General features: G+C 46.9%; 1 protein-coding gene and 1 long non-coding RNA gene across 5 annotated transcripts; one reads left to right on the forward strand and one right to left on the reverse strand.

The window, feature by feature from the left end:
* The first annotated feature begins 4,238 nt into the window (after positions 1 to 4,238).
* ZNF79 (zinc finger protein 79) lies at positions 4,239 to 24,865 on the forward strand. 4 transcript variants are annotated; one of them, XM_009003152.5, is made up of 5 exons: positions 4,239 to 4,754; positions 7,610 to 7,698; positions 14,708 to 14,834; positions 15,536 to 15,631; positions 23,522 to 24,865. In XM_009003152.5, exons 2-5 carry the CDS (start codon positions 7,666 to 7,668, stop codon positions 24,688 to 24,690), a joined length of 1,425 nt encoding a protein of 474 aa, XP_009001400.1. In that variant the 5' UTR covers positions 4,239 to 4,754; positions 7,610 to 7,665; the 3' UTR covers positions 24,691 to 24,865. The 4 variants fall into 4 exon arrangements, with proteins under 4 accessions (XP_009001400.1, XP_002743370.1, XP_078184104.1 ...); XM_002743324.6 differs by having other exon boundaries at positions 4,239 to 4,647; XM_078327978.1 differs by lacking the exon at positions 14,708 to 14,834.
* Positions 22,512 to 23,193, reverse strand: LOC128929469 (uncharacterized). Its single transcript, XR_008476043.2, has 2 exons — positions 23,068 to 23,193; positions 22,512 to 22,690 (listed from the first exon to the last, which is right to left on the reverse strand). It is a non-coding gene; the product is annotated as an uncharacterized LOC128929469 (long non-coding RNA).
* Positions 24,866 to 25,187: the final 322 nt, after the last annotated feature.

Here is a 25,187-nt window from a genome sequence, read left to right on the forward strand (position 1 = left end):
TCCCTGGTACTGCTCCTTGTTCTGAGGTCTGACTCTGTCTGATATGAAAATCACCACTGTTTTGGCAGTAGTTTCTAATTCGGTCTTATTCCCTGTGCCTTTTTATTTATTTACTTATTTTTTTAATTTTCCTGGTTTCCTTGGTATCTTCTAAACCTGTGCCTTTTTTGTAGCATCCTGTGCTCTTTTATTTTTATTTTATTTTATTTTTTTGAGACAGAGTTTCGCTCTTGTTACCCAGGCTGGAGTGCAATGGTGTGATCTCAGCTCACCGCAACCTCCGCCTCCTGGGTTCAGGCAATTCTCCTGCCTCAGCCTCCTGAGTAGCTGGGATTACAGGCACGCGCCACCATGTCCAGCTAATTTTTTGTATTTTTAGTAGAGACGGGGTTTCACCACATTGACCAGGATGTTCTCGATCTCTTGACCTCGTGATCCACCCGCCTCGGCCTCCCAAAGTGCTGGGATTACAGGCGTGAGCCACCGCACCCAGCCTCATATTTTCATTTTTTAAAAATCAGCTTTAGGCTGGGCATAGTGGCTCATGCCTGTAATCTCAGCATTTTGGAAGGCCAAGGTAGGCGGATCACTTGAGGTCAGGAGTTCAAGATCAGCCTGGCCAATATGGCAAAACCTTGTCTCTACTAAAAATACAAAAATTAGCCAGGCATGGGCGTGTGCCTGTAATCCCAGCTACTTGGAAGACTGGGGCAGGAGAATTGCTTGAACCCAGGAGGTGGAGGTTGCAGTGAACTGAGATTGAGCCATTGCATTCCAGCCTGGGCAACAAGAGTGAAATGCTGTCTCAAAAAAAAAAAAAAGTCTGCAGACTTGTAATCCTAGCTACTTGGAAGGCTGAGGCAGGAGGACTGCTTAAGCCGAGAAATTCGAGGTTGCAGTTAGATATATGAGTGGTGCGCCACTGCACTCCAGCCTGGGTGACAGAGCAAGACAGTGTCTAAATTTAAAAAAAAAAAAAAAAAAGTAAACCAATCTATGACAATTTATTCAGAAGTGGAGAATGCTAAAAGGAAATAAAAAGTCATTCGAGGCCAGGCGCAGTGGCTCAAGCCTGTAATCCCAGCACTTTGGGAGGCCGAGGCGGGTGGATCACAAGGTCAAGAGATCGAGAACATCCTGGTCAACATGGTGAAACCCCGTCTCTACTAAAAATACAAAAAATTAGCTGGGCATGGTGGCGTGTGCCTGTAATCCCAGCTACTCAGGAGGCTGAGGCAGGAGAATTGCCTGAACCCAGGAGGCGGAGGTTGCGGTGAGCCGAGATCACGCTATTGCACTCCAGCCTGGGTAACAAGAGCGAAACTCCGTCTCAAAAAAAAAAAAAAAAAAAAAAAAGTCATTCGAGTAGCAAGGGCTGTTATTAAAGGGTACTAAATGAGGCCCCTTCTGAGACCTAGGCTCAGTCATCATGCATGGGAAGCAGCCAGCCTTGTGAGTGCTGCTGGTCACCGCCCTGCATGTGCAAAGGTCTTGGGGGCAGGACGGAGGCTGGTGTGACCTCTTGAAGCCATTAACAGCCAGTGTGACTCTTGAGAGGAAGGGGGCCCAACATGTGCTTATAGAAGGAAGTAGCTGTCCTGTGGCCTTTCCCATGGCTGATTTCTTTTCTTTCTTTCTTTTTTTTTTTTTGAGACAGTCTTTCCTAGTGGCATGCTCTCAACTCACTGCAACTTCTGCCTCCTGGGTTCAAGTGATTCTCCTGCCTCAGCCTCCTGAGTAGCTGGGATTACAGGTGCATGCCACCATACCCAGCTAATTTTTTTACTTTTAGTAGAGACAGAGTTTCACCCTGTTGGCCAGGCTGGTCTCCAACTCCTGAACTCAGGTGATCCACCTGCCTCAGCCTCCCAAAGGGCTGGAATTACAGGTATGAGGCACTGCTCCCAGCCTTGGCTCATTTATTTTCTCCACAAAGCCATTTCTTCCGAGTCAGTGATTCTCAAACTTTATAGCCTATCAACTAGAAGGATTGTCTAAACAAAGGCTGCTAAGCCCTTCCCCCAGAATTTGTTTTGTAGGTGTGGAGTGGGACCCCAGAATTTGCTTTACTAAAAACTTTTAAGGGGGGTGCTGCTGCTGCTGGCCTGGGGATCCCACGTTGAGAACCACCACATTATCAAGGGGACAGGACACCGATTGCTCATGCCAGCTGAGAGACAACACAAAGGAGAATCTTTTTAAGCAGTGTGTCTGTGCTTCAGGTCACACAAGGACTGAGTCAGGGCAGCCAGGGCCATGACCCTTTTGGCTGCTGTTGGGAGGGGAGGGGTGGTACTTGCTCCTGGGTGCTCCCTCATCTCCACTGTGCTATCAGCCAGGTGGGGTGGAGACAGCCTGAGGCTGGCCAGATCTTTGGGGGCCCTTCTCCTATCTTCCTTCTGCCGGCTCAGGGCTCCTCAACACAGGAGGCCAGACAGAGGGGCAAGTTTGCCTCATTCTGGCCTCTCGGTCCAGGGTATGGAACACTTCCTCTTCCCTAAGCGTCCCATCCATCCCTGTCTAGTTATGCTTCCTCTCCTCAAGGTAACAAAGTTTCTCAGACAAGAAACCTCTCTAGTCACTTGAGCCCAATTCCTCTCTTCAGGATCCAGGACTCTCAAGCATAGGATTGGGATTACATCAGCAACACTGATGTAATCCTGATCACGGATTCAATCCTGAAACGACCAAAGCAGTGAGTCTAGAGTGAGGCCAGGTATTTCCCTGTGATCCAAAAAGCACTCTGCATGCACTTTCCTGAGAGTTGACAGGTCTGGGACACCTCTGCCAGCCTCACAGCCAGCTGGATCCTAGATTCCTGGTATCCATTCACTTCCATCTGGTTTTCTCATCCCTGCTGTGGTCAGCAGAATACCACCCTCCCATATCCATGTCCTAATCCCTGGAACCTATGAATATATTAGGTTACATGACAAAAGGGAACGGAATTGCCAATGGAATTAAGGTTGCTAATCAGCTGGCCTTAAAGATTCTCCTCAACTATATGGGTGAGCCTGGTGTAACCATGAGGGTCCTTAAAAGTGGAAGAGGGCTGCGGAGAGAGAACCACAGAGAGGGCAGCAGTGGAAGGACTCTGGCTGAGGCTGCTACTTGAAGATGGCAGAATGGGCTGCGAGTCAAGGGATGCAGGTAGCCTATGGAGGTTAGAAAAGACAAGAAAAGATTCTCCCCTGGAGCCTCCAGGAGGAATGCAGCGCTGTCGACACCTTGATTTTAGCCCAGTGAGACCCACTTCAGTCTTCTTACAAAACCGTAAGCCCCCAACTGCAGATGCCTAAGGTAGTGAAGAACTCAGAGGCATTTGCGGGTGCGCCTTGTCCTATTGAGCGAATCCCATTAAGGTTCATAGGAAGATCCCACAATTAAGAAGCTTTCATTAGCAAAAATGCCACCAGCTGTGATTGAAAGGGACAGAGACAATACAAAATGAAGAGGCCTTCGCATCCCCACACTCATTTCTTTCATGGGTAACCTAGTCCTCTCCCCTTAACGACAAAATGCCTCTAAAACGGAGTCGATAGTTGGAAAATTGCTTGTGGAGTAATTTCCAACGGGCTCGAGGGAAAGCCCATTGAAATAGCCCCAGCCTACAGCAAGGAAGCCCTTAAAGGAGACAGCATTCAGGAATCTCCTCCCGTAAAAATGCGGATCAAACACTGACCCTGAAATGACACAGCAGTTCCCGCCGGCCGATAGGTTTTTTATATTTTGAGGGTTCCAGGCCACCCACCCACGGCTGCCCTGTTCAGACTGAGGGACTTCTCATTTCCTTAGTCTTCCCAAACTTTAAATACGGCTCAAGACGACTGTGAAAGCGACCAGGGGTTACCCTGAGTCGAAAGCCAAGGCGCAAGAAACCGCGGAGGGGAAACTAGGTGCCCAGCGACCACGAAGGTCGACGCCTGCGTACACCCAACGTTCCCAGGACCCTTCGCGGCCAAGTCACTTCCTGTCCCCGGGGCTCCTTATTGTTGGATTCCGGTGGACTTTAAAGAAGTGTGCAACAAAAAAAAAAAACACGATAGATAATAGATTCTGGGAGCAAGAACAGGCGGAAGCCTTTCTGGGAAGTAAAGTCCATGAGAGCGTGTGTATCACAAACCTGGGGTCAGGAATGAAAGACTGACCAGAAACAGAGCCCTGCGGCGACTTATGGGAAATGGAGTCCCGTGAGGCCGCGGGGGGGTGGGGTGGGGCGTGTGCGCATGACCGGAAGTGGCGAGAATCAGGCGCCTCCTTCTGGCGCCGGAGCGGGACCTGGTCTTGGGCAGTATTTGATCCGCGGTTCCTGAGCTCGCGTGGTTGCCAGTTGCCAGTCGTTTTCCGGAAAGCCGGCAGCCGGCTTTTTCACCGTGTTCTGCTTGAGGCCGAGTCAAAGAGTGGCTGTGACTCGGGAGACGGGGTGGGACACCGGCTGGGCAGGCCTGGTCCGAGTACCCGCGACCCAGCACCGCAGGATGAACCCGTGCTTCTGAGGCGAGAGGCTGGAGGGGAAGAAGTGTCCAGGCTGAGAGCCGTCAGAGCAGCCCTGGAAGACGGGTCAGGGGCTGCTGTAGATAGACCCTGACACAGAGAACTGCTGGGAGGCTGTGGCGCGAGGTGGGACTCAAATGCTGGAGGAAGGAGGTGAGGAGTGGTAGAGGGAGCGATCGTCAGGAGATCGGCCCCTGCTTCGTTTCCCCACGACTGCCGCTGTGAGAGCCGGATCAGAACTCTCTTCATCTCTTCTACAGGTGGTTGGAGACAATCCTCTTTTCTTTCTTTGCCCGTGACACAGCCCCAGGGTATCCTGAGAACATGTACCCGGACAGTTCCTTTTTTTGAGTAAAAAATTCGGGGGTCTAAAAAGTTTGAGGACCTCAGGGCTGCGCGATTTCTGAGTATTGTACCACGTACCCCAGACTGCTTGAGGGACCAGTGACAGTGGGGAGTAGGGAGAAGTGGGTTCCTGAGGACTCTATCGATTTTCTCCTTTTGGCCCTTCTAGGATCAGCCAGGGATGCCTGCAAGCCCAGGAAAGTTTGAGGGCAGGTCAGCCCAGTAGGACTGTGAAGTTGTGGAGGACAGGGGAATTTAGTTAGAAGGCACAGGTTCTTTTGAAAGCTGTGAGGTATCGAGGTATCGGCCATGTCTCTTAACCTATATTTCTCCATGGAAGAAAGGACAAAATAACGTTACTTTGTTTACCTCAGAGAATTGTAATCATCAAATGAAATAACACTTTTGAAAGCACCCTGAATGTGGTACAGAACAAATGTGTAAGCAGGCAACCTCTGTAAGCCTTACCCACCAATGCCTGTGGTGTCCACCCCTAGATCGACTAAATTTGGTCTGTTACTCTCCAAGTGCAGTTTCACATCCAGCATTTGGTGCTGTCCACAAGATCAAGAGGTCCTTATATTTATTTTTTTGTTTTTGAGACAGAGTCTTGCTCTGTCACTCAGTCTAGAGTGCAGTGGTGCGATCTCGGCTCACTGCAGCCTCTGTCTCCGAGGTTCAAGCGATTCTCCTGCCTCACCCTCCTGAGTAGTTGGGACTACAGGTGCCTGACATTACAGATGCCTGATATCTGTCTAATTTTTGTATTTTTAGTAGAGATAGGGTTCCACTATGTTGGCGAGGCTGGTCTTAAACTCCTGACCTCAAGTGATCCACCCACTTCAGCCTCCCAAAGTACTGGGATTACAGGTGTGAGCCACTGCACCTGGCCAAGAGGTCCTTATATTTGGCCTTGCACTTGAAGAGTGGAAAGTGCAATTTCACATCCAGCATGTTGTATTATCTTCCCCAGAGACCTGGGAAAACAGGTGGTCATTCATCCTCTCCATACTACAAAAGAGTGAAAATACATGCTGTCAGGTTAGATGACTCAGTAGCAGAGGGTCTGTTCTAAGATCAGTATCTAGATCTACTTATTGATTTTATTCAGACGTCCTTCACATATCATAATACCCTTTTAAACTGAACCATTCAGTGCTTTTTAGTATTTGCACAACCACCACTATTTAATTCCAGCACATTTTCATTAACTGAAGAAGAAACCCCATAGCCTCTAGCATTCACTCACCAGTCCCCTATTTCTTTGCTAATCCCTGGCAACCACTCGTCTACTTTCTGCAACTGTGGACTTGCCTAGGACGTTTCAAATAAATGGACTTACAATGTGTGACTTTTTTTTTTTTTTTTTTGAGATGGAGGTTTGCTCTTGTTGCCCAGGCTGGAGTGCAATGGTGCAATCTCGGCTCACCGCAACCTCCGCCTCCCAGGTTCAAGTGATTCTCCTTCCTCAGCCTCCCTAGTAGCTGGGACTACAGGTGCCCACCACTATGCCCTGCTGATTTTTGTATGTTTAGTAGAGATGGGGTTTCACTGTGTTGCCCAGGCTGGTCTCGAACTCTTGGTCTCCCTAAGTTCTGTGATTACAGATGTGAGTCACTGCACCCAGCCTCTTCACTTTCTTGACAGGGTCTTTTGGAGCACAAAGTTTTTAATTTTGAAGAAATCCAACTTACCTATTTTTTCTTTTGCTGCTTGTGCATTTGGTGTCATATCTAAGAAATCATTGCTGAATCCAGGCTCACAAAAATGTATGGTTTTCTTCTAAGAGTTATACTCTTAAAAATTTCTTTGGGATAGTGTCTGTCAACCAGGCTGGAGTGCAGTGATAGGATCACAACTTGCTGCAGCCTCGACCTCCCTGGCTCAAGCGATCCTTCCACTTCAGCCCCCCAAGTAGCTAGGACTTTGGCACACACTACCAGGCCTGGCTAAATTTTGTTTTGTTTTGTTTTTTTTCAAAGATGGGGTTTCACCGTGTTGGTCAGGCTGGTCTTGAACTCCCAACCTCAGGTGATCCACCTGCCTTGGCCACCAAAGTGCTTGGATTACAGGTGTGAGCCACCACGCCCGGCCTAAATTTTGTATTTTTAATAGAGAACGGGGTCTTGCCATGTTGCCCAGGCTAGTTTCAAACTCCTGGTCTCAAGCAGTCTGCCCGCATCAGCCTTGAAAGTGCTGGGATTACAGGCGTGAGCCACCACACCTAGCCAAGAGTTTTACGTCTTAACTTTAGGTCTTTGATCTATTTTGAGTTAATTTTTAAATATAGTGTAAAATGAGCCTCTGTGCCCAGCCTCTTCATTTAAGCAAATGCCTTAAATTTGCAGAGCCACTTTCTCCAAAGAACTAAGTAATAGATAATCTTTTAAAACTATATACTTAGGCACTGGGCATTTGCAGACTGCTTTATCTGTATGTTCCTTTAATCTTCACGGCAACCTTACAAGGGATTATCATCCCCATTTTGTAGATAAGAAAAATGAGACTTAGAGAGGTTACATGATTTGCCCACTGCTGCTGAGTGGTAGATCATGGATACATGAGAGTCTGTTAACACTCTAATGCCTCCCTTACATCTGAGTGAGTTGTTGGCATTTCTGAGGCAGGAGGGAATGGGGAAATTTACATCACACAGGTCTGCAGATTCAGCCCAGGTGCCCTGGTAGCTGCTTTGTCCTCTCTTCATAATGACAATTGGTGACTTCATAAACTGCTTTTATACCTTATTAGTTTTGTTCTCTTTCTCTAGTACTACCTTCCCCAGACTCTGTCCTTCCCCAAGAGGAAAACACAGGAGAGGAAGGAATGGCTGCTGGTCTCCTCACAGCTGGGCCCCGGGTAAGTTGCAAATTAACTTTTTTCCTTCCCCCACTCCCCACCCAGGGTTGGCTTGCTTTTTGATGTTGTTTGTTTTATTTATTTATTTGTTTGTTTGTTTATTGAGGCTGAATCTCATTCTTTTGCCCAGGCTGGAGTGCAGTGGCATGATCTCGGCTCACTGCAACCTCTACGTCCTGGGTTCAAGCGATTCTCCTGCCTCAGCCTCCCGGGTAGCTGGGATTATAGGCACTACCACACCCAGCTAATTTTTTTGTGTTTTTAGTAGAGATGGAGTTTTACCATGTTGGGCAGGCTGTTCTCAAACTCCTAATCACTCAAGTGATCTGCCCGCCTCTGTAAGGGCTGGGATTGCAGGCATGAGCCACCATGCCCAGCCTGTTTTTTTTTTTCCTGAGACAGGGCCTCAATCTATCACCTAGGGTGCAGTGCAGTGGTACAATCACGACTCACTGCAGCCTTGACCTCCCGAGCTCAAGCAATCTCCCCACCTCAGCCTTTTATGTAACTGGGACCACAGGCTCGTGCCACCATTCCCAGCTAATTTTTTAAGTTTTGTAGGGTCAGGGTTTTGTTGTGTTGCCCAGTGTGGTCTTGAACTCCTGGGCTCAAGCCATCCTCCAGCCTTGGCCTCCCAACGTGCTAGTGTTAGAGGTATGAGCCATCCCACCCAATCATTGTAGGTTTTGTTTTGTTTTTACAATTTTTCTACAATGAACAAAGTAATCATTTTCACTGGAACATAGAGAAAACACAAAGAAAAAGTTAAAAATCACTCTTAATCCCACACAAAAATAGCACCTAACATTTTGATTTGTGTCTCTCTCTCTCTCTTTTTTTTTTTTTTGTTGGAGTCTTGCTCTGTCGCCCAGCCTGAAGTGCAGTGGTACAATTTCAGCTCACTGCAACCTCTGCCTCCTGGGTTCAAGTGATTCTCCTGCCTCAGCCTCCTGAGTAGCTGGGATTACAGGTGCGCCCTACCACAGTGCATCCTACCACACCTGGCTAATTTTTGCATTTTTGGTAGAGACGGGATTTCCTCATGTTGGTCAGGCTGGTCTTGAACTCCTGATCTCAAGCGATCCACCCTCATCAGCCTCCCAAAGTGTTGGAATTACAGGGGTGAGCCACCGCATCCAGCTCATATTCTTTCTTTTCTATATTTTTCCCAAAGTGGATTTATTCTGCTCTGTAATGTTTCTATTTCCACTTAGCAGAATTCAATGAACATTCTCCCATTTCACTGCATATTCTACCAAATCATTTCTAACACATTCTTGTTTTTTTTTTTTCTTAAATAATTTCAGCTTACTATTTTAGATTTGGGGTAGGTGTGCCGGCTTGTTACATGGGTATATTGTGTGATGCCAGGGTTTGGGGTACAGATGATACCATCACTCAGGTAGGGAGCATAGCACCTCGTAGGTAGTTTTTCAGCTGATGCTGCCTTTTCTCCCTCCTGCCTCTAGTAGTCCCCAGTGGTTTTTGTTCCCATCTTTGTGTCCATATATACTGGACACATACCCTACTCATAAATGAGAACATTCGGTATTTGGTTTTCTACTCCTGCATTAATTCACTTAAGATAATGGACTCCAGATGTATCCATGTCACTGCAAAGGACATGCCTTCATTTTTTATGGCTGCATCGTATCCACATGTATATCATATTCTACATGTATATTTTCTTTACCTAGACCACCATTGACAGGCACCTGGGTTGATTCCATGTCTTTGCTGCTGTGAATTGCACTATGAGGAACATGCACATGAATGTGTCTTTTTGGTAGAATGATTTATTTTCCTTTCAGTATTTACACTCAAATATTTATTTTCCTTTGAGTATTTATACCTGGGATTGCTGGGTCAAATGATAGCTCTGTTTTTAAGTTCTTTGGGAAATCTCCAGACTGCTTTTCCACAGTGACTGAACTAATTTAATTAACATTCCCATCCGCAGGTATAAGCTTTCCCTTTTCTCTGCAGCCTCACTGGCATCTGTTAGCTTTTACTTTTTAATGTTAGCCATTCTGCCTGATGTGAGAATATCTCATCATGGTTTTAATTTGCATTTCTCTGGTGATTAGTGATGAGTATTTTTTCATCTATTGGCCACTTATATGTCTTAAGTGTGTCTGCTCATGTCTTTTGCCTGCTTTTTAATGTGATTATTTGTTTTTTGCTTTGTGCTTTAAGTTCCTTATAGATTCTGAATATTAGACCTTTGTCAGATGCACATTTTTGAATATCTTTTCCCATCCTGTCGGTTGTATGATTAGTCTGTTGATAGTTTCTCTTTTTTGTTGTTTTTTTTCTTTGAGAGTCTTACTCTGTCACTCAGTCTGGAGTGCAGTGGCACAATCTCAGCTCACTGCAACCTCCACCTCCCGGGCTCAAGTGAGTCTCATGCCTCAGCCTCCAGAGTAGCTAGGATTATAGGCATGGGTCACCACACCCAGCTAATTTTTGTATTTTTAGTAGAGAGGGGGGTTTTACCTTGTTGGCCAGGCTGTTCTGGAACTCCTAACCTCAGGTGACCCTCCCACCTGGGCCTTCCAAAGGATTACGAACGTGAGCCACCACGCCTGGCCCTAATAGTTTCTTTTGTTGTACAGAAGCTCTTTAATCAGGTCTCACTTGTCAGTTGTTTGGGTTGCAATTGCTTCTGAGGACTTAAGCCAAGAATTCTTTGCCCGAGCCAAGGTCAAGAAGGGTTTTTCCTTGGTTTTCTCCTATGGTTTTTAATAATTTAAAGTTTTACATTTAAATCTTTAATCCATGTTAATTTTTGTATATGGTGAAAGGTGGGGGCCCAGTTTCACTCATCTGTATATGACTAGACAGTTATCCCAGTACCATTTATTGAGTAGGGAGTCTTTTCCCCATTGATTTCCTTGAAGATCAGGTGGTTATAGGTTTCTGGGTTCTCTTTTCTGGGTCTATGTGACTGTTTTTGCACCAGTACCATGCTATCTAACACATTGTTCCTTTCATATAGTCCTATGAGAGTAGGAACTGTCCTTTTTTCTTGACTAGGTAATTAGCTATTTCTTTTCTCCCCGCCCCCCCACCCCAAAAAAAAACCCCAAAAGATGGAGTTTTGCTCTTCTTATGGAGACTGGAGTATAATATTGCGATCTAGGCTCACTACAACCTCTGCCTCCCAGGTTCAAGCGATTTTCCTGCATCAGCCTCCTGAGTAGCTGGGATTACAGGCATGTGCCAAGACACCCGGCTAATTTTTTGTATTTTTGGTAGAGATGGGGTTTCTCCATGTTGGTCAGGGTGGTCTTGAACCCCTGACTCAGGTGATCCACCTGCCTCGGCCTCCCAAAGTGCTTGGATTACAGGTGTGAGCCACCACGCCCAGCCTATTTTCATGTTTAAAGTTTGCTGTTGGATTTCCTTGTCAGGAAAGAGCATTACTCTTTATTAATATATTTTTCTTTATTAATCTCTTGTTTCTGCTTTCCTCAGGTTTATTTTAAAATTCATTTTTTAACTTCTTGAGTTGAATCCTTAACTCACTTTCTTCCTTGCTGGTTTACATTGAAGGTTTTTGGCTATGTATTTTATTTTGTTTACATATTCCAAACTTAGGATTTGGATTTCTTCATCTGCCCATTTGGCTGATCTTCATGAGGACTTCATGTCTCTTGTCAGCACAAAATGCCAGCACAGTCTGATTGCAGGGTGTAGGGTTTGCTAGCTCTGTCAGCTCAACCTTATTAAGTTAGTCTGTCTTGCATGTCTTTATTCTTTTTTGTGGTTTATTCCCTTTGGGCTGTCAATGACTGAGTTATTTTAACATCTCTCAAAACCCTAACATTCTAAATTTCTCGTTGCATTTCCTGCAGCTGTTTCTATTTTTATTATTCATTTTTATTTTTTTATTTTTATTGAGGCCAATACCCATGGAGTGACATTCCACCCCTGTTGGCCTGGCCTACCAAGCTGTTTCTTTATGAATTATATTTTTCTTTGCTCATGATGTTTATATCTTTATAATGGATATTACTTTCTTGATTATTTTGAAGTTACATGAAGATTTTAAATATTTTTTAGTTTTTTATATTTTTAGTAGAGATGGGATTTCACCATGTTGGCCAGGCTGGTCTGGAACTCCTAATCTCAGGTGATCCTCCCACCTCGGCCTCCCAAAGTGCCAGGATTACAGGCATGAGCCACCATGCCCGGGATAAATATTTCTTAGTTTTAAAAGGTGACCCTCAGGCCGGGCGCAGTGGCTCACACCTGTAATCCTAGCACTTTGGGAGGCCGAGGTGGTTGGATCACCTGAGGTCAGGGTTTCAAAACCAGCCTGACCATCATGGTGAAACCCCATCTTAAAAAAAAAAAAAAAAAAAGGTGACCCTCTTTGTTCCACTGAATGTACCTCTTGGTGTGGTAAATGGATTGGAAGAGCAGGTAAAATCAGAGGCCCAGAGACTGCTTCCAATATGGAAATTGTTGCTGGTTTGCAAGGCAGTGGTAGAGGAGTGGAAATAAATGGGTGAATTCTCATGATATTAGGAGGAAGAGTCAATGGGGGAGCCGCAGGAAAGGAGAGTATAATACCCAGGTTCTGTCTTGGCCAACTAGGTGAACGGAGGCCTCTCCCCGAGCTGGGAACAGACAAAGAGCAGCAGGTGAAGATGGGTTTCTCTGTTACATTTTGTCGAGTTTGAGTTCCTGTGGGACTTAGCCAGGAGATGATTTCTGCCTTAGGTTAATACTGTGTGTTAGCTCCTGATTCTTTTCTTCTCTTTCCTTCTGGCTACCCCTGCCTCCGAGTACCTAGCAGAGGATGAATTACATAGAGCAGGTGCCTCTGTGTTACATGAACGGCTTCAGCTGAACTGTGTGCCTTGCAGCTCCTGCCCAGAGTCTCCTAACTCCAGACCCGTGTTTTCACCTGTGATAGAATATTTGCACCTGGATTTCCTATGGCCACCTGAAACTCTGTGGGCCCCAAAACAGACTCGTTACCTTACTAACAGACCCCTTCCCATGTTTCTTCTCTTTATGATGACACTGTCATCTGTCTGGTCTTCCAAGCAGGAAACACCTTTGATTTATTCTCAGATCTTCTCTCAAAAAGCTCATTTCTGGCCTTGCCTCTAGTCCCTCTCCTCAAGCAGGATCCTCTCTCAGCTTGACATTGACACTGTTGGAGTTCTTTTTTTTTTTTTTTTTTTGAGACAGAGTTTCGCTCTTTGTTGCCCAGGTTGGAGCATAGTGGTGTGATCTCAGCTCACTCCAACTTCTGCCTCCTGCGTTCAACCAGTTCTCCTGCCTCACCCTCCCAAGTAGCTGGGATTACAGGTGCCCGCCACCACACCTGGCTAATTTTTGTAGAGACAGGGTTTCACCATGTTGGCCAGACTGATCTCGAACTCCTGACCTCGGCCGGGCGTGGTGGCTCAAGCCTGTAATCCCAGCACTTTGGGGGGCCGAGGCGGGCAGATCACGAGGTCAAGAGATTGAGACCATCCTGGTCAACATGGTAAAAACCCATCTCTACTAAAAATACAAAAAAAAAATTAGTTGGGCATAGTGGCGCATGCCTGTAATCCCAGCTACTCAGGAGGCTGAGGCAGGAGAATTGCCTGAACCCAGGAGGCGGAGGTTGTGGTGAGCCGCGATTGCACCATTGGACTCCAGCCTGGGTGACAAGAGCGAAACTCCGTCTCAAAAAAAAAAAACTCCTGACCTCAGGTGATCCGCCTGCCTTAGCCTCCCAAACTGCTGGGATTACTGGTGTGAGCCACTGCACCTGGCCTGTTGGAGTTCTTCACCTCTCCCCACCGTCATCTCAAGACACAGTGGCCTTCCAGCAGCTCCTGTTGCCTGAGGGATAAAAGCACCATATTTATCAAGTGATTCAAGGCTTTTTACATTCTGACTTCAGCAGCCTTTCTGCCACTCTCCATTCCCTCACCCCAACTGCCTGCCATTTCCTAAACACACCAGGACTCTCGCCTCTATGCCTCTGCTCATGGTGCCTCTCCTGCCTTGGATAGCCTTCTCTTGCTCCATCCAGGAACCTTCTCCTTCAAGGCCAGCTCAGTAATTGCCTTCTCTCTCTGGTCCTCCGAGCTTGTCCTTCCTCCCTGCCTTTCTGTTTTCCTGGCAACTAGTCTGTCTTTTTTTTTTTTGTCACGTGCTACATTTGATTGTATACATACCTGGCTCTCCTGCTGTACTGGGTGGTACGTGAGTTCCCAAAAATATTTGTTAAATGTTCTGAAAACTCAGCTTTCACATTTCTTTGATAATTTGCACCTGATTCTTCACTGTATCAACTCTAATTTTGCTCTTTATTATCTCTTCAAGTCCCAAGCACCCATTAATTTTTGCCCAGTTACTACACAGACACACATATACTCTCACACACCCACACACTCACACACTGTTTCTCTCTCTCTCTATTTATACATAAAGTCTACCAGGATTATAAATGTGTGAAGACAAGAGACAGTGGTGTGTGTGTGTGTGTGTGTGTGTGTGTGTGTGTCAGAATCATCATAGTATTAGGCACTTCAATGCTAATGATCAATAAATGCTTTTCTGGTTTTTTTTGAGACAGAGCCTCGTGTCACACAGGCTGGAGTGCAGTAGCATGATCTCAGCTCACTGCAATCTCTGCCTCCTGGGTTCAAGCAATTCTCCTGCCTCAGCCTCTCGAGTAGCTGGGATTACAGGTGTGCACTACCACACCTGGCTGATTTTTGTATTTTTAGTAGAGACAGGGTTTCACCATGTTGGCCAGGCTGGTTTCAAACTCCTGGCCTCAAGTGATCTGCCTGCCTCGCCTCCTGGCCTTCCAAGGTGCTGGGATTACAGGCATGAGCCACTGCACCCAGCCATTTTCCACAACTACCCAGAGACCTGAATCTTTTCAAAGACTCTTTTCCAGCTCCCCCAAAACTGTCAATGTCAAGCACCCCGTCACCTCTACCCTAGATCCTGAGGCCACTGGCAAGATGAAATGTGCTTGTTTTTTCAGGGATCCACATCCTTTAGCAGTGTGACAGTAGCTTTTGCACAGGAAGGGTGGAGGTACCTCGTGTCTACTTCAAGGGACAGGTTCAAGGACAGGATACCAGAAAAGTCCAGGAACCTGGTCCTATTAGGTAAGGAAACTGTTTTATTTTTTTTTAAGATTTAGAACCACTTAATTCTGAAAATCTGTGGCACTTGCTTTTCAGAATGTCGGGGTCTCTGATGGCTGTGATGGACCAGAGGGATAGTGTTCATTCCTCTTACTCTCTTGTGGAAGGTCTCTGCATGCCCACTTGGCAAATAGGCAGTTTCCCTTTGCTTCCTCCAAGGCTGTACTTCCCCATTGTCTCATTCCCAGGAGGGGTGGGGTAACCCCTCAGGTCATTTCCTCTATGTTCAGTTAAGTTTCCATCTTCCTAAATTGGGAACTTTCTGAGTTTAGCTTAGCTCCCTGGCTTGAGCCCTCCTTCAGGCTGTTTCCTAGCTCCTTCCAGAAACGTTGTACGTAACCTTGGCATGGCCTGGTGAGGTGGCTCACACCTGTAATCTGAGCATTTTGGGAGGCCAAGGTAGAACAGTCAGCTGAGACCAGCCTGAGGAACATAGTGAGACCCTGTCTCTAAAATTAAAAAGATGTTTAAAAAGACCTTGACACTGTGTCTCTTACTTTTGTTGTAGTCCCTGGTGCATGCACCAAGTAAGTGCTCAATAAGTATTTGTTTGCTGAATGAAATGAGAACAATCCGACTGGCCTGCTTGCTCTCGCCTGAGTTCTGGGTGGCTGTTCATACTTATTCACAAATTCTAAAGCCTGTTTTTTTCTGTCGAATAGGACTTCCAGTTTCCCAGCCTGGCATGAACTCCCAGCTGGAACTAAGGGAAGGCGCATGGATGCTGGAGAGCGAAGACCTGCGAAATCCCTCTCCAAGTAAGTGAGCAAGCATTTGCCAGCGGGAGTCTTGGGAGCAAAAGTGCCTTGATATCACAAGAGTGCCTTCGATTATCATAACAACTGTGAGGTAGGCGCTATTACCTCCATTCTATAGGCGAGGAAATGGAGCTGAGAGAGGCTGACTCACTGGTTTAAAGCTGAGATTTGAAGCAAACTCTATCTGCCTCTAAAACACACTCTTCCTCACCTCATCCTTACAGAGATCCCCAGGGCCAAGAGGTGTTTGGGAGCACTGTGATGTTACTGGCCTCTGAAAGAGTATCCTTCCTTATTGGTGGGGAACAAGGGTCATCTTTGTTGGCCTGGCACATTCCCTGCTTGGGGTCTACCTCACCAAGGATCCTTTACTCATGCCACTGGCTGTCGCGGCTCCTGCTACCGCCGCATCTGCCCCTTAATTCATTCTGCTCCTTCTTTCTCACTGCATGGCAGTGCCAGAATTTTCCAAAGGGCTGATACTAAGAAACTCAGGGAAAACAGAAGGAAGGGAGACCGTAGTTTCCACTGCATCTCTCTTACTGCCCATCTACAACTGCTAACCTCTCTCAGCCTCTGTCCCAGTGTGACCTCTGAGGGCCTCAGCAGCTTTTCCCTGGGGACCCAGTCACTTTTGATGTTTGAGACGTAAGTCATCAAAGGTACAAATGAATTAAGCCACTTTGAGGTGACAACATTTGACCTGTTTCTAAAGATGCAGCCTATGTGTTGCTTTATTTCTTTAGTTATAAGTTATTTTTGCTGATAGGGCAATGGGCACAAAGCCCCTGGAGCAGCCTTTGCATGGTTCCCTGGAGCTGCCTCTCCTCCTTCCCATCTTACCATCCTCTAAGCAGCCTGTCGCTCGTGGCTGCCCGGCACCACTCATGCTTGTGGAAACTGCCTATGGCAGGCAGCCTCCCTGGCCCTGCTGCTTCCTCCTCCCAAGGCCCTTGCTGCCTTGGTGTTTCTATGCTCTATACAGTCTTTCCATCCTCTGTGGAGCTTTAGAAATTGAGAGCAGTGTTTAGTGGCGAGGGGAACAACTGCATTTTTCTGGGAAGAGTGTTCATCATAGTCTCAGAGGGATTCAAGAGCCTGAAAAGGTCGCTGTATGAGTTTTCTTGGGCTCTCACAAGAAATAACCACAAACTGGGTGAACTAAAAACAACAGCAGTTGGTGCACTCCTGGTTCCGGAGGCCAGAGGCCTGAAACCTGAAACCATGGTGTCAGCAGGGCCGGCTCCCTCCACAGGCTCTGGGCAGTGTCCTCCCTTGCCACTTTCTAGTTTCTGGTGGTTGCCAGCAATCTTCAGTGCTCCTTGGCTTATAGCTGTATCACACCAATCTCTGCCCCTATCATCACGTGACATTCTGTGTCCAGATTTCCTTCTCTTGAGGGTATTAAAATACCCGAGTTCAGTTTGGCCTCATTTTAGCTTGTGATTACATCCACAAAGACCTTATTTCCAAGCAAGCAATTATTCTGTACTTTGAGGTGGACATGATGCGGGGGCACCGTTCACCCTAGTACAGTGGCCCCAAAGGTTAAAATCACCACATCATAGAAACGGGAGTTGGAAAGGGTCATTTCCAGGAAGGGGGTGCTTGGAGGCATCAGTGTAGGGCAGTAGAAGCAGCTCTGGGTGTGGGTGCACCTGAGTGGAGAACCAGAGCCTCTGCTCTTCCACAGCAGTTGTCAGCACAGGAGACTTCTGTGAGAGGGCTAAGTTTTTCCCCACACACCAAGCAAGCAATTAATTTTGTGGCCGACACCATCTACCTGGGGATAGCATCAGATCCCACAGATTGAGGGCTCAGTCCCACAAGGTGCCCCTGGCTCTTTCCTACCAGTTGCAAGTCCAGGCCTCCAGAACTTTTGACCCACTGGCTTCAGATTGGGGTTCCCATGACTCCTCTTTGAATTACATCAATTTGTTAGAGAAATTACACAGAACTTAGTGAAGCACTTATTTTAGGAAGGATGAAGATGAAAAGCTGCATGGGACAAGGTGTGGGGAAGGTGCAGCGAGCTTTCATGGCTTCCCTGGACAGCCACCCTGCAGGAGCCTCCATGTGTTCAGCTCTCTGGAAGCTCTCCAAAGCCTGTCTGCTTGGGCCTCTTATTCATCAGAGAGGCATGACTGAAGCAGGGGCAGCATGTTGAAATGAGATTGGACAGAAAGGGCCTGACTGAACACAAGCAGACTGAATGGGGACACCCAGCAGGGCCTGACTGTGCAGATTCTTCTTGGCCTCTGCACAGCATTCCTTCCTCCAGAGTGTGGGGCAGGATCTTCTCTAGAACAAGGGTCGTATGGGCCACACTCAGATTAGAGTCCTACCTTGGGCAGGTGAAAGAAGGGCAGGGGGAGGTCAGGGAGAGATTCTGTTTTCTGAGGCCTAAAGTGCTCTAACGTTTTAACAAAATACTGTAGCAGTGACTGTGTGCAGTGACTCATGCCTGTAATCTCAACATTTTGGGAGGCTGAGTCAGGCAGATCACCTGAGGTCAGGAGTTCAAGACCAGTCTGGCCAATATGGGGAAAACCCATCTCTCCTAAAAATACAAAAATTCGCTGGGCATGGTGGCACACGCCTGTAGTCCCAGATACTCGGGAGGCTGAGGCATGAGAATTGCTTGAACTCAGGAGGCAGAGGCTGCTGTGAGCCAAGACTGTGCCACTGCACTCCAGCCTGGGTGACTAAGTGTCAAAAAAAAAAAGACTGTAGCAATGACTATGGGAGTTGTGAGCAAGGAACTGTGGGTGAAATACACATACACACATGCACACACATGTATACACGTATATCTCATGTCCTGGTGAGTATGAAAGATGCATGCTCACAATCCCTGCTTGCCATGCATTAACTACATGGATTCCAGGGACACCACGGAACTATAGTCATGTTTCCATATATGAAAAATATAGATGATAAAATCTTATTTCGCCAATTAACATATGTATGAAAAAAGTTGTCAACTATAGGGTTACATAAGCTATACAATGGTGAACAGAAGTGGTTGGGGGCAAGTTTCCACTCTGGCTATTCGAGGAGCTCAACATGGCCTGTTGGCCTCTGCCCTGACTCACAGTGTGTCTTGGCATCACTGTGCCTCTGAGGGCTTGGTTTGGGCCCCGTTATTCTACCCTACCCCTCCCAAGTGACAGACCCAGGAGTTTAAAGTGCCATTCTCCCTGCTGCTCGCTTTAGGGACTTCTGTGGTGGGAGTTAATGTTTTCCCAGACCCTGCTGGCCAGTACTACTCATTCTGATTCATTGAATTATTCATCAATCAGCAAGTGTGCATTAAGCATTTGGTGCGTGCCTGGCATCATTTTAGCTGCCATTGGTAAAATATATCCCCTTTGTTGAGTGGGGATGAGGACAGACACAGTCTCTGCTTATGTCTTAGTGAAGAACATGAACTGAGCAAACAATAACGAATCCACTTTTTATGGTGATGAGTTGCATGAAGAAAATAAAGCATTGCAAGGCATTAGTGACTGGGGCACAAGGCTGAGTTGGGAATAGAAGGGGAGGGGCTGTTTGAGAGCAGATGAAGAGGAAAGACTCTTTGGAGGTGACATTGGAGCTGAGAGTTGAAGGAAGAGGATGAGCAGCTGTGTGGAGACCTGGGAGAGGAACATTCTGGACAATCATATGTTGAGGCCTTGATGTGGGAATGAGCTTGCTTGTTTAAGGATTGGAAGACCTGTGTGGCCAGAGCTTAGTAAATATGAGGATGAGTGGTATGCGGGGGCACTGGAGCTGTGCTAAGGCATTTGGGTTTTAGTCACCTAGGAAAATAAGCCATTAGAGGTTTGGACGCAGGGAAGTGATGAGATTTATGTTTTTAAAGAATTCAACATTTGGCAAGTAACACTGGTGAAAAAAATTAAAAAGAATTCAGCACATGGGCCGAGCACAGTGGCTCATGCCTATAATCCCAGCTCTTTGGGAGGTCCAGACGGGTGGATCACAAGGTCAGGAGTTCGAGACCATCCTGGCCAATGTGGTGAAACCCCATCTCTACTAAAGATACAAAAAATTAGCCAGGTGTGGTGGTGCACACCTGTATCCTAGCTACTCAGGAGGCTGAGGCAGGAGAATTGCTTGAACCTGGGAGGCAGAGGTTGCAGTGAGCCGAGATCGTGTCATTGCACTCCAGCCTGGGCAACAGCAAGACTTCGACTCAAAATAATAATAATCATTTAGCATATGTGTGAAGAATGGACATTCAGGGTCAGGCATGGGAGTGGGGAGGTCATTAGGAGGAGGCTCTTGCAGTCATAGGAATGTGAGGTGATAGTGGCCTGTAAGAGCAGGGGATAGGACATACTTTGCTGTTAAAGCCAACAGGACTTGCTGGTGGATTGGATGAGAGAGGTAGGGGCAGGTTTTGGCCTGAACAGTTGGATAAGTAGGAAGATTAACAAAGGCACTGGGTTGAAAGGGAGATCAGTAGCTCTATTTGGGGTATGTTGGGCCTGAGATGTCATGTCTTCTAGTGGAGCCAGCACTTGAGAGAGGTGAGCTGAGGGACTGGCCATTTGTGAGCATCACATGGTCCTCTGAATTCCCCCTTTTCCCTGTGGCTTCTTTTCTTTTCACTCTTCCTCTTCTTTTGATTGTTTTTACTCAAATAGATGGTCTGTGATGGTGAAACCCCATCTCTACCAAAAATACAAAAATTAGCCAGGCATGGTGGTGCACATCTATAATCCCAGCTATCAGGAGGCTGAGGCAGGAGAATTGCTTGAACCCGGGAGGTGTAGGTTGCAGTGAGCCGAGATCACACCACTGCACTCCAGCCTGGGTGACAGAGTGAGACTCCATCTCAAAAGAAAAGAAAAAAGCTGTCAAACCCATAGGTGATGGGATTCCAAGTTACACAGAGACGCTCTCAGCCTGCAGTGGGGGCCACTGTGCTCTTGCTTGACTGGAGGCATTGGTGTGCACTCGCAGTTGTAAGGGAAGCCTACTTAATGTTTTAGCATGGTTTATAAGGAGAAGGTCCAGAATAATAAGAACCACCAGCTAACACTTACTGCACCTCAGCTACACTTCTGGGTCCTTTATGTGTCTTAACTCATTTAATCCTCACAGTAATTCTGTGAGGGCGCTGCTTTCACAGATGATAAATCCAAGACTTCAAAAGATTACATTAATTTGCCCAAAGTCACAGAGCAAGTAAGAGGCGGAGCCCAGATTTGAATCCAGGCAGTCTGGGTGAAGACTGTGTATAGAGATTCAACAAAAGTGTCGGGCGTGGTGGCTCACACCTGTAATCCCAGCACTTTGGGAAGCCCAGGTGGGTTGATCACCTGAGGTCAGTTCGAGACCAGCCTGAACAACATAGTGAAATCCTCTCTCCACTAAAAATACAGAATTAGCTGGGCATGATGGCATATGCTTATAATCCCAGCTACTTAGGAAGCTGAGGCAGGAGAGTCACTTGAACCCTGGAGGTGGATGTTGCAGTGAGCTGAGATTGCACCATTGCACTCCAGCCTGGGCAAGAAGAGTAAAGCTCCATCTCAAGCCAGGACAGTGGCTCATGCCTGTAATCCCAGCACTTTGGGAGGCCAAGGTGGGTGGATCATGTGCGGTCAGGAGTTCTAGACCAGCCTGGCCAACATGCTGAATCCTGTCTCTACCAAAAGTACAAAAATTAGCCAGGCGTCGTGGTGGGCACCTGTAATCTCAGCTACTCAGGAGGCTGAAGCAGGAGAATTGCTTGAACCCCGGAGGCAGAGGTTGCAGTGAGCTGAGATTGTGCTGCTGCACTCTAGCCTGGGCAACAAGAGTAAGACTCTGTCTCAAAAAAAAAAAAAAAAAAGCAAAGCTCCATCTCAAAAAAAAAAAAAATTCAAGGAAAGAATACCTAGAAGTAGTCCTGCTCTCTCTCCTCTGAGAAAGAAGGTAGAAAAGGGGAATAGTCTTTTCAGAAAAGTGGACTTTTATGGAAAGAAGCATAGCTCTCCCTAAAACTCTCCTCTGTCACTGCAGGCTCCTGTGTGGGAGACAGGGAAGTCTGGGACCTATGATTTACCTAATTTTAACACATTCCAAGTATTATACAGTCACAGGCTGCTTAATGACAGGGATATGTTCTGAGAAATGCATCACTGGGCGATTTCATTGTCATGCTAATATCAGAGTACTTATATAAACCTAATAGTGTAGCCTCCTGCACACCTAGGCCATATGGAATAGCCTGTTGCTCCCAGGCTACAGTCCTCTACAGCATGGTACTGTACTGAATAGTACAGGCTGTTGTAAGGGTATTTGTATACATAGAAAAGGTGCAGTAAAGATAAGCATAAAAGATGGTACACCTGTATAGGGCACTTAGCATGTGTGGAGCTTACAGGACTCCGGGTGAGTACGTAGTGAGTGGATGTGAAGGCCTAGGCCATCACTGGACATAAAGTAGAATTTAGAAACATCGTGCACTTAGGCTACACTAAGTTTACTTTACGTATTTTTCTTTGGGAGGCTGAGGTGGATGGATTGCTTGAGCCCAGGAGTTTAAGACTAGCCCAGGCAACTTGACAAAACCCTATTATAAAAAAAAAATACAAAAATTAGCTGGATGTGGTAGCACGGGCCTGTAGTCCCAGCTGCTCCAGACGCTGAGTTGGGAGGATCACTTGAGCCCCAGGGGTTGAGGCTGCAGTGAGCCATGATCGTGCGAGATCCTGTCTCAAAATGTGTGTGTGGTATATGTGTGTAGTACTATTTTTTACTTTTTAACTCTTGTTAAAAACTAAGAAACAGGTTGGGTGTGGTGGCTCACGCCTGTAATCCCAGCACTTTGGGAGGCTGAGGCAGGCGGATCATGAGGTCAAGAGTTTGAGACCAGACTAGCCAACATGGTGAAACCCTGTTGCTATTAAAAATACAAAAATGAGCTGGGCATGGTGGCGAGTGCCTGTAGTCCCAGCTACTCAGGAGGTGAGGCAGGAGGTGCTTGAACCTGGGAGGCAGAGATTGTGGTGAGCCGAGATTGCGCCACTGCACTCCAGCCTGGGGGACAGAGCGAGACTCCGTCTAAAAGAAATTAAGAAACACACACATTAGCCTAGACCTGACAGGATTGTGAGTATCACTGTCTTCTACCTCCACATCTTGTCCCACTGGCAGATCTTCAGGGGTAATAACAAGCATGGAGCTGTCATCTCTAAGATAACAATGTCTTCTGGAAAACCTCCTGAAGGACCTGCCTGTGGCTATTTTACAGATAACTTTTTTTTAGGAGTACAGTGTAAAATAACTATTAAAAGCACAGTATAGGCTGGGTGTGGTGGCTTATACTTGTAATCCCCAGTATGTTGGGAGGCTGAGGTGGGAGGGTCGCTTGAGTTCAGGAGTTCAAGACCAGCCTGGCTAATGTGGGGAGACCTGTCTCTCCAAAATAGCAGAATTACCCAGGTATGGTGGTGTGCTCCTGTAGTCCCAGATATTCAGGAGGGTGAGGAGAGGATTGCTTGAGCCCAGGAGGTTGAGGCTGCAGTGAGCTGTAACTGCACCCCACCTTCTAGTCTGAATGTGACCCTCTCTCAACTGAAAGAAAAAAATTAAGTATAGTAAATGCATAAGCTGGTAACATAGTTTATTAAGTATTAGTACAGTGCATAATCTTACGTGCTGTACTTTCATATGACTGGCAGCGCAGATTTGTTTACACCTGCGTCACCACAAACATTAGTAACACGTTGCATTACATTACAATGACTTTGAAGTCACTAGGTAATAGGCTCCATTACACTCTTATGAAAGGAGGTGAATCATTAAACGTGTGTGTAAGAGCTTGGCCAGACTCCTTCAGCCTTTGGTATTCCTTCCACCAAGGGAATACAATGGCTTTTTCATTTTTTTCAGACTGGAAGATTGTATCTGAATCGCCACCAGAACAAGCCCTTTCTGAAGAATCATTCCAACATCCGGGTGTAGAGATGTCCCCTGAGGATTCAGACCACAGGACCAGTGAACATGAGAAGAGCTTCAACCTGAGACCAGTCCTCTCTCCACAGCAGAGAGTGCCTGTGGAGGCGAGACCTCACAAATGTGAGGCGCATACCAAGAGTTTCAAGAACTCGGAAATACTGAAACCTCTCACAGCAAAACCGTATGCATGTAATGAGTGTGGCAAAGCTTTCAGTTACTGTTCTTCCCTTTCTCAGCACCAGAAGAGCCACACCGGAGAGAAGCCCTATGAGTGCAGTGAGTGCGGGAAGGCCTTCAGCCAGAGCTCATCTCTCATTCAGCACCAGAGGATTCACACTGGAGAGAAACCTTACAAGTGCAGTGAATGTGGAAGAGCCTTCAGCCAGAACGCCAACCTCACCAAGCACCAGCGAACCCACACCGGAGAAAAGCCCTACAGATGCAGCGAGTGTGAAAAAGCCTTCAGTGACTGCTCAGCTCTTGTTCAGCATCAGCGGATTCATACTGGAGAGAAGCCCTATGAATGCAGTGACTGCGGGAAGGCCTTCCGTCACAGTGCGAACCTCACGAACCACCAGAGGACTCACACCGGGGAGAAGCCCTACAGATGCAGCGAGTGTGGGAAGGCCTTCAGTTACTGTGCAGCCTTTATTCAGCACCAGCGAATTCACACTGGGGAGAAGCCCTATAGATGTGCCGCGTGTGGGAAGGCCTTCAGCCAGAGTGCAAACCTCACCAACCACCAGAGGACTCATACTGGGGAGAAGCCGTACAAGTGCAGCGAGTGCGGGAAAGCCTTCAGCCAGAGCACGAATCTTATAATCCACCAAAAGACCCACACTGGCGAGAAGCCGTATAAATGTAATGAATGTGGGAAATTCTTCAGTGAGAGCTCAGCCCTTATTCGACATCACATAATCCACACCGGAGAAAAACCTTATGAGTGTAACGAATGTGGTAAAGCGTTTAACCAGAGCTCATCCCTCAGTCAGCATCAGAGAATCCACACAGGCGTGAAACCCTACGAATGCAGCGAGTGTGGGAAGGCCTTCAGATGCAGCTCTGCCTTCATTAGACATCAGAGACTCCACACTGGAGAATAACCAGGAACACGGTGGAAGTGGAGAGAGCCCCGGGAATGCCCACTCAGGACTAAGGACGATGGGTGAGGACCCTGAGAAACACTAACGACTTGAAAACATCTAAGGACATCTAGAGTCTGTAGCCCAGAGCCACATGCAGAAACACCTTCAATAAATAGCCACTATTTCATATGTTGCATGTGGATGCTCAGGAGCTCTCCTTCCTTCTCTAAGCATCAAAGAATCCAGGGCTCCCTCCATTCCAGTGTATGTTTGCCTTTATTCAGACAGTGGGCCAAGCCCTTTATTTGTAAGCACTCTAGAAACTTTAGTTTATTCGGAATAAGTGACCAAATCCATGAGTAAAGAACTTGGCTCCTACATCAAAGCCAAGTCTTTGGGCAGTGCTGGCAGTTTCTCCTGGAGGTAAAGAGAAATGTTATAAAAGAACTTAAGAGCATTGGCCAGAAATGATTGTACAACTGTCAAATTTGGGGCAAGGGGAGGTGTAAATACAA

Source organism: Callithrix jacchus, chromosome 1 (assembly GCF_049354715.1).
Source record: "Callithrix jacchus isolate 240 chromosome 1, calJac240_pri, whole genome shotgun sequence".
Lineage (NCBI taxonomy): Eukaryota > Metazoa > Chordata > Mammalia > Primates > Cebidae > Callithrix > Callithrix jacchus.

Excerpts from the sequence above, each read along its gene's own strand:
- ZNF79 (XM_002743324.6), top strand. Across the intron at positions 14,835-15,535 it reads CAGGAACCTGGTCCTATTAG|GACTTCCAGTTTCCCAGCCT; the intron begins GTAAGGAAACTG and ends TCTGTCGAATAG. Across the intron at positions 15,632-23,521 it reads CCTGCGAAATCCCTCTCCAA|ACTGGAAGATTGTATCTGAA; the intron begins GTAAGTGAGCAA and ends CATTTTTTTCAG.